Source organism: Erythranthe guttata, chromosome 5 (assembly GCF_056151865.1).
Source record: "Erythranthe guttata isolate IM_541 chromosome 5, IM_541, whole genome shotgun sequence".
NCBI lineage: Eukaryota > Viridiplantae > Streptophyta > Magnoliopsida > Lamiales > Phrymaceae > Erythranthe > Erythranthe guttata.
The window spans coordinates 8,013,012-8,025,765 of NC_142537.1; the positions used below are offsets into that span (position 1 = coordinate 8,013,012).

Here is a 12,754-nt window from a genome sequence, read left to right on the forward strand (position 1 = left end):
ACGTTTCGTAAAGAATTCTTATAATACTCAAGAGATCGTATCAAAACGGTATATAACTACCTAGTTCTGCAAAATTGGTTATGTAGCGCAAGAGAAGGTCAAAACATAGTAGTAGTGGATTTTACAAGTTTTAATTATTTATGAATTGCACAATATTAGGTGGAATTTAATAAAAGTTGGAGGGTGTGGAAGGCTGCAACATTTCACCAAAATTATGTGTCATTTATAGTTTCATCATCACTTTTCAATTTTCCGCATGTGATCATAATTATTTTAGAAATCATTTCATTGATATTCAAATTACCAAAAAGAGTTTTCAAAATATGGAAATTTTTGAAAAGTCGAATTCACCCCTCGCTTAGGCATATAATTTCATCACTTCGGATCGGAACACCTAAATTGCATTATTCCTCCACCTATAAATAGGAATGGTCTAGCCCTCAATAAGCACTCACAAAAGATATTGATAAAGAAAAAAAAAATGGGTTCTAGTAATTATAATATTATATTAATATTCCTATGTTTCTCAAACCTTTTAAGGTTTATTGCATCCTCTGCAAGTGGTGATGACCACAACATTAATTATAATGAGGGTGGTGATTTTGTTGAATGTCTCACCGTCCAATTAGAAAGCTCGAATTCAGCAACCGATGATCTCATTTACACCCCCAATAATTCATCATCATACGCATCTCTTCTTATAGCCCAAAACCTCAGACCGGGTTCAACCTCTCCATATAATAAGCCTCTCATAATTTTCACACCTTTCTACGACTACCAAATCCAATCAGCTATTTACTGCTCCAAGAAACTCCGAATCCAGATCCGTGTTCGAAGCGGCGGCCACGACTACGAAGGACTTTCTCACACTTCCCGAGATAATCCTTTTGTCGTGGTCGACATGAGAAACCTTCGTCAGATTTCGATCGACGCCGAACAAAAGACGGCATGGGTTCAAGTGGGCGCCACCCTCGGTCAGCTCTACCATACGCTCGCCCAGAAGAGCGGGACCCTCGCATTCACTGCCGGCGTTTGCCCCACCGTCGGCATTGGCGGCCACCTCAGCGGTGGAGGATACGGCATGATGTCCCGCAGGCACTCCATCTCCGCCGATCACATCATCGACGCCAGGATAATGAATGTGGACGGTCAAATGTTGGACCGACGGTCAATGGGGGAGGATCTTTTTTGGGCTATTAGAGGTGGCGGAGGTACTAGCTTTGGGATTGTTATCGCATTTAAGGTCAATCTAATCACCGTCCCCGAAACTGTCACGGTTTTCAACGTCACCAAAACGTACGAACAAAACGCGACCCAGTTAGTACACAGGTGCTGTGCTTTTTAAAATCTTACGATTTCCATTCGATTCCCAGTTTACGATTTTTACTACAATTTAAGGAAATTTAAGATGACTATACCTTTTTATAATAAAATTCAATCAAAAATATATTAGTCTACTACGCTTTTGTCAATTTCTCCCCCTAAAATACTATTAAAACAAAGTATTCAAAGAAAATCACGTATTTTGATTCTACCCCTCATTTATAGTTAATGTAGGAAAATTAATTGGAATAATATTCTATTTTTTCAAAATATTAATTATTTTTATTTTAATTAGTCCTCATAAGGCATTTGTATTTTTTTACTTGGATATCTTCATGCCACCGATTTTAATAAAATAAGTGAGCTTACATCATACATGTATTTTGTTTATATTTAATTCAGTCCATTCTTTATATTTTCAAATTATATATATATATATATATATATATATATATATATATATATATATATATATATATATATATATATATATATATTGTGAATCATGGGAATTTGTAATATTTGTAATATGAGAATTAATATATAGGTTATAAATTTTTTATTTTATTGTGTTGAAAATTTTGTTAAAAAACATTTATTGGATTTCAATTTTAATGGGTCAACAGACAACTTTTACATATCATTATTATCATTAATATTATCTTTGAAAGAATTAAAATATGTTACGATTTGCGATTCGATTTACGATTTAACAACCATGCAGGTGGCAGTACATCGCGGACAAGGTGGACGATAATCTTTTGATGAGGGTTTTCTTGAGAAGTGTTCGATCTCTGACCACCGGAAAGAGGACAGTAATAGCTTCTTTCACTACCTTGTACTTAGGTGGAGTTGAAGATCTTATGCCGATAATGAAAGAGAAATTTCCGGAGCTGGGTTTGGTGGAGAAAGATTGTACTGAAATGAGCTGGATACAGTCTGTACTCTATTTCGCGTACATACCGAACCAGCCCCTCGACGTTTTGCTGAATAGAACCACTCCTTTTACAGTATATTTCAAGGGCAAATCAGACTTTGCGACAGAACCAATTCCGGTAGACGGGCTAATCGGGATATTTAGATTCCTCCGTGAAGAAGATGAAAATATGGCTGAAATTCAGTTAAGTCCATATGGAGGTGCACTTAATAGTTTTTCGGAATCGGAAACTCCGTTCCCACATCGAACAGGTAACATTTTCATGATTGATTATGGGTTGAGTTGGGATTCCCCGGGAAAAGAAGAAGCGGAAAAGCATTTAAACTGGATGAGGAGAATTTACGGTTACATGGCCGCTTATGTGTCGAAATCTCCTAGAGCGGCTTATTTCAATTACAGGGATCTTGATTTAGGGGTCAATGACTACTCCTCAGGAAATACTATTGGAAGCTACGACGAGGCTAAGGTTTGGGGGATGAAATATTTCAAGAACAATTTCGAACGATTAGTTCGTGTCAAGACTAAAGTTGATCCGTCAAACTTTTTCAGAAACGAGCAAAGCATTCCACCCTTTCCTCTGCCGCCTCTCTACTCGTCTTGATTGGACGAAGGGTCGATTTCATACATGGCTCATATCACATCACTAAATAAAGATGTTTACATGCATCATCAATAATGTTATTTTATTTAATCATTCATCAAGAAAATGTAACGCAGCTTCTTGCCCTCATTAGCGGGTTATTATGCAATATGTATGAGAAATATTAATAGAAAAAAAATAAATTGAGTGAGAATAATTCAATAGTATTGAGAGAACAAGAAATATTTAATCTTTCCGGTGGAGAATAAATTTTAAAATTGTGAATTGTGAATAAGAAGGGTTGTTAGAGTAAAGTTCATTCAAAAAACGAGTTAAAACGTATAAACATTATTATTATTTTATCTTTTTCGGAGATGGGAACAAATATATTCAGATATAAAAAGTAAAAATTAAATTAAAATGTAGTAATAAAGTAGTTAAATCTACTAATTTGTTACAAGTGTGTGGAATTGGTCCCAATATAAAGACGCCATTGGTATGTCGGGATCAAGTCCCCGTCACAATGTTTTTTTTTTTTTTTTGAAGTTTCATGATTTCCAATAATTAATATTGAGTAATATTAATTAGGGGAAAGTACAGTTTGCACCCCTGAACTATAGGGTCTGTCACAAACACCCCCTAAACTACAAAACGTAACAAACTAACCCCTGTATTTTATGGTCAACGTTAAGAAAACTAACACCGTCAGTTTTCATGTGCAATTACGTCTTTGCCCATCAATTTTGGTCTCTCTCCTCTCTCTTCTTCTTCTCGCCTATTTTCTCTTTTTCTTTTCACAGAGGTTCTCTCCTCTTTGTCCCTCTCCTCTCATCTTATACTCTCATAAGCATCATCAAGATAGAAATTGCAAGCTTAAGTTCTTTTTTTTTTCTTTTTAAAAACCTAGACTAACCCCTCTTTGTCTTTCTGCAAAACCCATCTAGTATTAAAGTTCTCCAGCAAAACCCAATTAAACCATAGAAATCATCCCCTGTTTTATTTTTGTTCCAAAAAGTAAAAATAAAAAATAGAAGAGGAGAAGAGAAGAGAAGAATCAAGATCTGAGCCACAAGCTTGTTTCTAAAATCCTCGAAATCCCTGAATTTCCGTGCAAAATTTGTTGTGGTGGGCTTTGTCTTCGCGCCATAAGCCCTCGTTGATCCCCGTCGACTTCACCATCGGCATGGTTGGCATCACCAATCCGGTGCTCTGCAAGTCTTCTAAGGGTTTTTTTGGTGATTGGTTTGTGTTTGGTTGACCTTCCTCCGGCACGGCGTTGTTTTGTTGCCGTTGTGTTTTTAGGTTTTTGTGAACGAGCTACTGTAACCATGGTGCAACAAGATTCCAATTTATACATTAAAATAAAATTTTAATTCTACACACACACACATATATATATATATATATATATATATATATATATATATATATATATATATATATATATATATATATATATATATAACTGAGGGTAAAATTGTAAAAATAATTTATTTGGAGAAAGTCAACTTGCCATGTCAGCACACCACTAACGGATTGGAAACGGAGGGTTAGTTTGTTACGTTTTGTAGTTTAGGGGGGTGTTTGTGACAGACCCTATAGTTCAGGGGTGCAAACTGTACTTTCCCCTATTAATTAAGTTATGTAAATGGTTATTACAAATAAACCCATCAATGGATACTTATTCATAAAGAGATTCGGATAAAAAACTCTTTTACCAATAAGTCCACACATGGTCCAGATTTTTGTAAAAGACTATCTTAGCCTCTCATAATTTAATATGCTCGCTCCAATTTCATCATTAACTTAATTTAACCTCAATTTGACCCCGAATTTTACAAATTATTCAATTTTGACCAAAAACTTTTTTTTTCAAATTTTTTTTTTCAAAAAATATTTTTTTGGCGCCAGATTCCAGCATTGACTTTTCAAAAAAAATTTCTTCCGAATTTTTTCATCGGTTTCCGGCGTTGACTTTTTTGAATTTTTTTTATTATTATTGTTATTTTTTTTTCTTCTTTCTGTAACATTTTCTTTTTCGTTTAAACAACAATATTGCTGTGATTGACAGTAATATTAACTATATTACTGTTAAACACAGTAAAATTAACTATACTACAGTTTAACACAGTAATATTGCTATATTAATCTCTAGCACAGTAATATTAACGCAACAAAACTCAAATTATTGTGTAAGAGCAACTCCAACCCATAAATATCAAAATGAATTATCAAATATTTATTTGATATTTTATATTTTAGTTGGATACCTAAATAAATTTATTTGCTCCAACCATAGTTATCAAATAGTTGCTAATTAAAAATAAATAATGTGATTATATATTTTAATTAACACATGTCATATTCTAATTGGTTATTAAGGTGGTTAAGTTATGTAACTTCCAATTGGTATTATTTCTTCAGAATGTATTTTTATATCCCAAAAATTAAAATATCAACATAGAAACTCATTTGATAACTCCATCGGAGTGGAAAATTTCTAACTTCAATTATCAAAATGGTAGTTAAGGGTTTTGATACCCCATTTAATAACTCCATTGGAGTTGTTCTAATAGACTAATATTACTATGTTGACCATTCAACAAATGTAAACATAATAAAAAGCCAAAATAATTAATATTACTGTGAGTGACAGTAATATTACCGTCAACCACAGTAATATTACAATAATAGACAGTAATATTATTACGTTACTCCGTGAATAACTCAAACAAACAAAAAAATCCAAACAAAATAATAATATTGATGTGGTTGACAGCAATATTACTATAACAACAGTAATATTACTATAACAACAGTAATATTATCGTCAACCACATTAATATTACAATAATAGACAATAATATTATTACGTTACTCCGTGAATAACTCAAACAAAACAAAAAACCCAAAAAAAATAGTAATATTGATGTTGTTGACAGTAATATCATTGTGTTTACAGTTATTTTACTGTCAACGACAGTAATATAATTACGTTGACTTTTCAACAAATCAAACAAAATAAAAAAATTAACAAAAAATAAAAAAATAATAATATTACGTTAATTTACTGTCAACGGCAGAACAATTACATAAATGTCTTGTCAACGGCAGTACAATTACGTTAATTAACGGTCATTGACAGCACAATTACGGTCAACGTTTAGCGGCGGACGTAAAAAAAACAAAAAAAACTTAAAAAAACACTAAAAAAATCAACGCCGGAGACCGCCGGTCAATGCTGGAAATCGGCGAAAAAATCCGAAAGAAAAAAAAAATAAAAAAAAAATTAACGCCGGAGACCGGCGAAAAAATCCGGAAGAAAAAAAAAATCGAAAAGTCAACGCCGGAATCCGGCGCAAAAAAATTATTTGAAAGAAAAAAGTCAAAATTGGATTTTTATGGTCAAAATTGGATTTTTGTGGACAAAATTGATTAAATTTGGGTTACAATTAAAAATTGAGTATAAATGGTTGGGGGTAATATTGGCATATACATGAATGTTTCCTTTATTTATAATAAATATTAAAGGGATGGGCTTATTGGTGAAAGAGATATAGCCCCTAAACCTAGAATAATAAATATGTTTGGTTGTGGACTTATGCACAAAAACCCCATTATGTAAAGATTAATTTCATTTATTTACTTGATCGTAATCATGAAGTAAGGTGAATGAAAATTATCTTGATTAAATTATTAAAGTTCAAAAGATGTGCCCTCGATATAATCGAGTGATATGACTAGTTTGGGTTTATGTGTCCACAAATATTACTTTTGGGGACATTTAGTAATTAGTCAAATTAGTTGACCTAAAATCTAAATAATAAAATATTTGGCCCAAACCAAATATTTAATTAATTGACCCATGACCAATTAATTTTCCTACGTTTTGAACTCGGTCAAAACAACACACACAATTAGGGGTGCAAGTTGGAACGGAAATTCAAATTTACGCCGGTTTCGATTCTAAAAGTTCCGATTTTGGAACAACTTTTTTCATTCCGACTTCCGAAATTCCGATTTCCGATTTTTTCCGCTTTTTTGGATTGGAATTGGAATTATATAAAATAAATTTGGAATTTCCGATTTCCGATCCGATTTGATTTCCGAAATTAATTCCAAATTTTTTTGATTTTTTTTCCGAAAATACACCTTTAAATAATAAATATTATACAATATTTATTTTTTCGAAAAATACACCTATAATTTTTTTTTAGGATTTTGACATAATGAATTGTTGTTAAAAGTTTTATTAGATACTATGTTGTGTTCACTTTTATTTAATTTTTGAACTAAAATTTAGTAGTTATTAGTTAATTAGTTTTACTTTTATCGGCGTGGACGTTCTTAGTCTTGGAAAATTGTGAACATTTTAGAAAATTTTCGCTATGTTTTGAAAATTTTAAGCTAATTTGATTTCCGATGGTTTTCCGAAATTCCGAAATTTCCGGGCCTTTTGGAATTGGAATCAATTTTTAAATTCCGAAAATTTTGGAATTGGAATTGGAATTGATTTTGTACTTCTGAAACTTTTTGGAAATTTTCCGAAAAGGCTAATTCCGATCCGATCCATCGGACTTTCACCCCTAGACACAACCTTCTGCTTCTTCTTCCAACCATTACAACCCTCTATGAATGGATCTCTACCGCCTATAAATAAAGGCAGAATCTGGCCAATTTTGTACGGAATTTAAAGGGCAATTACGAGATAGTTCTTCATATTCTTCTTTCCCTTCGTCAAAGTTTCGTTTGTTGTTCAAGTTCGCCGTGGGTCGAATATTCGTGCAAATATTTAACAACCGATCGTTGTACCTTGGGAGCCTACCGGGAAGAAATTGTGCACCGTTGACAGCCCGAAAATATTGTCTTAAGGAAATTGTTTTGGCAAGCCTCGATCGTTCTTTGTGTTTTCACAATTCCTCTTTTCGACAAACAAGTAAGTATTTTCGTTCGTTTACGCATATTGTTTTGTATATATATATACCAACAGTGTTGAGTTTTGACAAGAGGTGAGCCCGGCCCATCGCAATGTTTTCAGTCCAGTTGTATTTTTGCATTTGAATCTCCGCTTGAGTGGAAATAAAATTTTCAAAAGTATGCCAAACTTATAAATATAGAACTTGTGTACACCGGACATTAGCATGTGTTCAGGGTAATGTTAAGTGTAGAAACCATACGGTAATACAAGTACGTTCGATTGTATTTTTGTTTAAATTAATAAGATAAATGCACTGATTTATTGGTTATTGATTATGCAAGTGACGTGGTTTTGAGATCACGGAAGGCAAAGGGGATGGAATGACATGAAATTTGGAGTAAATAGGACGCAAATCGGTTGCTGACACATGAGATCGCCATCCCAGATTCGTGAAGGATTCTCGGACCGTAGTCAGAGAAAAATAGAAGCAAATCGAGTCTTTGTCTTGTGAGACCGCAGTGTGAGAGAAAATCATGGCCAAAATTAAACTTTTAACTGAAAACTTGGGCCGGGAGTTTTGGTATAAAAAGAGGGTTCCCAAGGCAAGTTAAGGGAAGAGTCTTTATGTGAAAAGTGGGAGCAAACTTGGAGCAAGAAGAGTGATACGATCCTAGCAAGCTCCAAGTTGAAGAATTGGAAGAAGCGAAAGCGTACAAGTTTTAAGAGGACGAATTTTAAGAGTGATACGATCCTAGCAAGCTCGAAGATGAAGAATTGGAGGAAGCGCAAGCGTACGAGTTTTAAGAGGACGAATTTTGATGATTTTAATTGAGTTTATTCTCTTTGGTTCTTTAAGAACTGTTCGAACATATCGGTGGATTCCGTTTGTTCACCCCGACTTATCAATCGAACTTTCGCAATCGATTGTGGCGTCTTCGCATACACCCCTTTGATTCCTTCTTTAGGACGGTCCGAGATTTATATATCCGAAGTATTGATATCGGATCTCGTCACATTATTGGCGAGGTTTGCATCATTTGGTACTCAGAGCCATCTTCCTAAGAAGGTTTCGCCTATCCTTTATCTTTATTTTTTTGAGTCAGTCTTTGTTTCGTGTTTTTGTTTTGTTTTTTTTCGTTTCGTGTCTATTTTTGTTGAGTCATCTCGTTTTTCGTTTTGGTTATTTAGAGTCCAGTCCATAAAAAAAGTCAAAAAAATTCGAAATTTTTTTTTTGAAGTTTCTTTGAGTCTAAGTAAGGTTTCTGTAGAGTCCAAAAAAAAAAAAATACTTTGATCATGTCCGAGGAATCCGGTTATAAAGGAGAAAGAGTTGAGGAGCGTAGGATGTCGGCAATGGAATCCATATTTAAAGCACTTGAGGGAATTCACGATCGATTGGAAGGACTTGAAGCCCAAATATATGAACCACACAAAGATCAACATGTTCGAGGGCCGTACGTACGACGTGATGTTCATCAACCGGTTATACCTCACCGTGATAAAGAGGTTTATGTTGACAGATGTTTTGGTGTGATCCCTTGCACATCGAGGGAGAGTATGGGACGAGGATCTGGATGGGATATATCGAGTCGAGGATACTTTGATCGAGAAAGAGATGGCGCAAATCGAAACCTTAGCTCAATGGAATTGACTATACCATCTTTTCAAGGTAAGAGTGATCCCGAGGCGTACATTCAATGGGAAAGAAAAGTTGAACACGTCTTCGATTGCGATTACTATTCAGAAAAGAAGAAAGTGAAGCTCGTCGTCGAAGCATTCATTGACTATTCAATTAGTTGGTGGGACCAATTTGTCTTAACTAGGCGCCGTTGTGGCGAACCACCAATTGATGATTGGGAGTCCATAAAGGCTGTTATGAGAAAGAGGTTCGTTCCTTCACAATATTATAGGGACTTACAATTTCAAAGGTTGAGGCAAGCTACTAAGATAGAAGAACGGAGTTCGCCAAGTTGGGAATCACAATGGAGATCTTCAACGAGCCAAAAGAGAGAACCCTTACAAAATCCCAAAGCAGAGGAAATTCCACGAGGCCAAGGAGACTACGAGGAATTGAAGAGAAAGGGTGATTATTTATTGCCCCTTGAAAAGGAAGATGCTCTTCAACATTTTGAGAAAGAGAACACTCAAACAGATTTAAAAGTCATTGATGCGCTAGTTGAGGAAGAAGTAAGTGAGAATGTTAAGTTGCAGCCCGAGGAGGATGAAAAACGCCAAACTGCCCCACCACTTGAAGAAGAAATTGAAGGTTCGGATTCGATTTCGAATCCTTTTGAAGAGGTGGAGAATTATATGATCCAGCGATTGCATCGAAGCTAGTGCCGAGCTAACCGGATTGCAAATTCTTTTAATACAAGCCGATGAAGATGGTGTGTTCTGCGAGGTGGTGGAGAGATGTGTAAGTTTGCTGCCAAGGAGAGAGATTGATCATGAGATCGATTGTGTTTATACTCCTTGTGATATTTATCCGGATTCGAGGACGAATCCTTTTAAAGAGGGGGAGTATGATACGATCCTAGCAAGCTCGAAGATGAAGAATTGGAGGAAGCGCAAGCGTACGAGTTTTAAGAGGACGAATTTTGATGATTTTAATTGAGTTTATTCTCTTTGGTTCTTTAAGAACTGTTCGAACATATCGGTGGATTCCGTTTGTTCACCCCGACTTATCAATCGAACTTTCGCAATCGATTGTGGCGTCTTCGCATACACCCCTTTGATTCCTTCCTTAGGACGGTCCGAGATTTTTATATCCGAAGTATTGATATCGGATCTCGTTACATTGTTGGCGAGGTTTGCATCAAAGAGCGAGAAGACGGAGGAAACGATAACGAAGATTTGACGATTCTTATCATAGTTCACATTTTATTCTTGTTTTCTGAACCCATGTATTTTTTTTTTTTACTATTTTCTTGTTTTTCTTTGAACAACATGAGTAGCTAAACTCGTAATCTATGATTTCGTTAGAACCCTATGTGGGGTTTATGGATTAATATTTACCTATTGTGCAAGCTTTATGAAGTATTTATTTCCTCACATTGAATCTGATCAATTTGTGACTTGTTTATTGAAGTGATTGATAAATTGCTTTAATTATTTAGAAGTGTGGGTAGAAGAGGTCTTGAGTTATTTTCATCTACTTGGTGCAGGATATAAATATACATGTATTCCTAGAGTAGTCGTAATCGAAATTTGTTCTTAATGTTGCATGTCTTAATCAATTTGTATAGACATATCGTAGATTGGTTAGGATTATAATTCACTGCGAAGATTGTCTATAATTAATTGAGTATTCCATGTTAGTAGATATATTCTTAGCTTGCATGATTATGCGTTTTATTTCCAACAAGTATGCAAAGGGGGAAAACGAGATCCTAGGTTTTTATCGATTTGATTAAATTCTTCGTTATTTTCTTTTTATTGTTTGTTTGACTTAGTTAATTTTAGGATTAGTAAATCAAATATTGAATTGTGTTGTTCGGATAAAAATAAGTAGCGATATTGAAGTACTTAGAAGTAGAATATAAATTGCTCCATGTAGGTACGATATCACGACTCTTACGAGTTCAATAATATTACTTGTTAAGGATACAAGCACTTGCGTACCTAAAAAAACACCAATAATAAATAATGGTAAGAGTACTGGTACCTATGTAAGCGGATCTAGGTCATTGTACTTAGGTCAGATGTCAGTAATCATCATCACCATTATTCACTAATCAAATCAAAACCAAAAAGGAAAATAAAAGGAGAACAAAAAAACAAACTCTATATATACAAAACATGGAATCGCAATGCTATTCAATTTGATGTATAGTATGTAATTGGATAATCTCTTATGTCGGTCTACAAAACAAGTAGTAAAGTGGACATAAAAGAGTCAAATATCGAAGCCACATAGAATATATAACTGACTAATTCTAAGTACTAGATTCTCGGAACTTACAATCTTATCGAGTTGAATCAAACTGAGGTTTTTAATAAAAAAAAAGGGCAAATTACAACCACCCCTTAAATTAATGTCAAATTACGAAAAAACCTCTCATGTTTGCATAATTACTAGCACCCCCCTCAAATATGTATTATCTAATGAAAAAATCCCTCCAACTGGTAAATTTAGGGGTGTTCATTCGGTAAAATTTTATATATATTGCGGTATGCAAAATTTCATACCGTTTAGCGTTTGGTTTGATAAATAATCGAATTACCAAAATTTTATTAAAAATATTTAAAAATTTAATATTTATTTATTAGTTTAAAATTAATTTTATATATATATATATATATATATATATATATATATATATATATATATATATATATATATATATATATATAATAAAAGTGAATACCACACCGAATTAACGGTTCGGTAATCGACATGTATGAATTTTCGTTCGGTTCGATTCGATCGGTTTACCGACTGGATGAAACACCCCTTGGTAAATTTGACATTGTAAGGTTTGACGTGTAAGACAATACATGGTCGAGAGGGGTGGTTGTAATTATGCAAACAAAATGTTTTTTTTTTAATTATACCTTACCTCAGGGGTGACCGTAATTCGCCCTACAAAAAATTAACTAAATGAACTATAAAAGCATATTAAACATGAAAGTTTATCAAGTAAAACGGACCTAGAATTTTATCTTCCTTCTTATTGATCACCCAAAACTCCTCAATTATGCATACAAATCATTCTGCTTATTAACCAGGGATTCTAGATTAATTATACCTCCCTACCGCGTGAATTACAAGTATAATATTCAAAACCAAATTATTGTATTCCTACACGCAATTCAATTAAGAATAAATCATTAAATACAAATTTCAATATTGGTTACGTAAGGTGATATCTGTATTCATACAATACGCATGCCAATTAAAACACTTATACGATGAAAACGACTCGAATGTTATTCTATTTAACATCTAATTATCCGAATAGATCTTCCGACTCAATTCCAATAATCACATATAACG

General features: G+C 33.9%; 1 protein-coding gene across 1 annotated transcript; it reads left to right on the forward strand.

The window, feature by feature from the left end:
• The first annotated feature begins 302 nt into the window (after positions 1 to 302).
• On the forward strand, positions 303 to 3,057 carry LOC105950310 (berberine bridge enzyme-like 18). The gene is made up of 2 exons (XM_012973660.2): positions 303 to 1,329; positions 2,048 to 3,057. Exons 1-2 carry the CDS (start codon positions 482 to 484, stop codon positions 2,859 to 2,861), a joined length of 1,662 nt encoding a protein of 553 aa, XP_012829114.2. The 5' UTR covers positions 303 to 481; the 3' UTR covers positions 2,862 to 3,057.
• The last annotated feature ends 9,697 nt before the right edge of the window (positions 3,058 to 12,754 follow it).

Bases quoted from the DNA above. Each gene is read 5' to 3' on its own strand.
- LOC105950310 (XM_012973660.2), top strand. From the start codon at position 482: ATGGGTTCTAGTAATTATAATATTATATTAATATTCCTATGTTTCTCA. The intron at 1,330-2,047 runs GTGCTGTGCTTT...ACAACCATGCAG, and splicing joins GCGACCCAGTTAGTACACAG to GTGGCAGTACATCGCGGACA.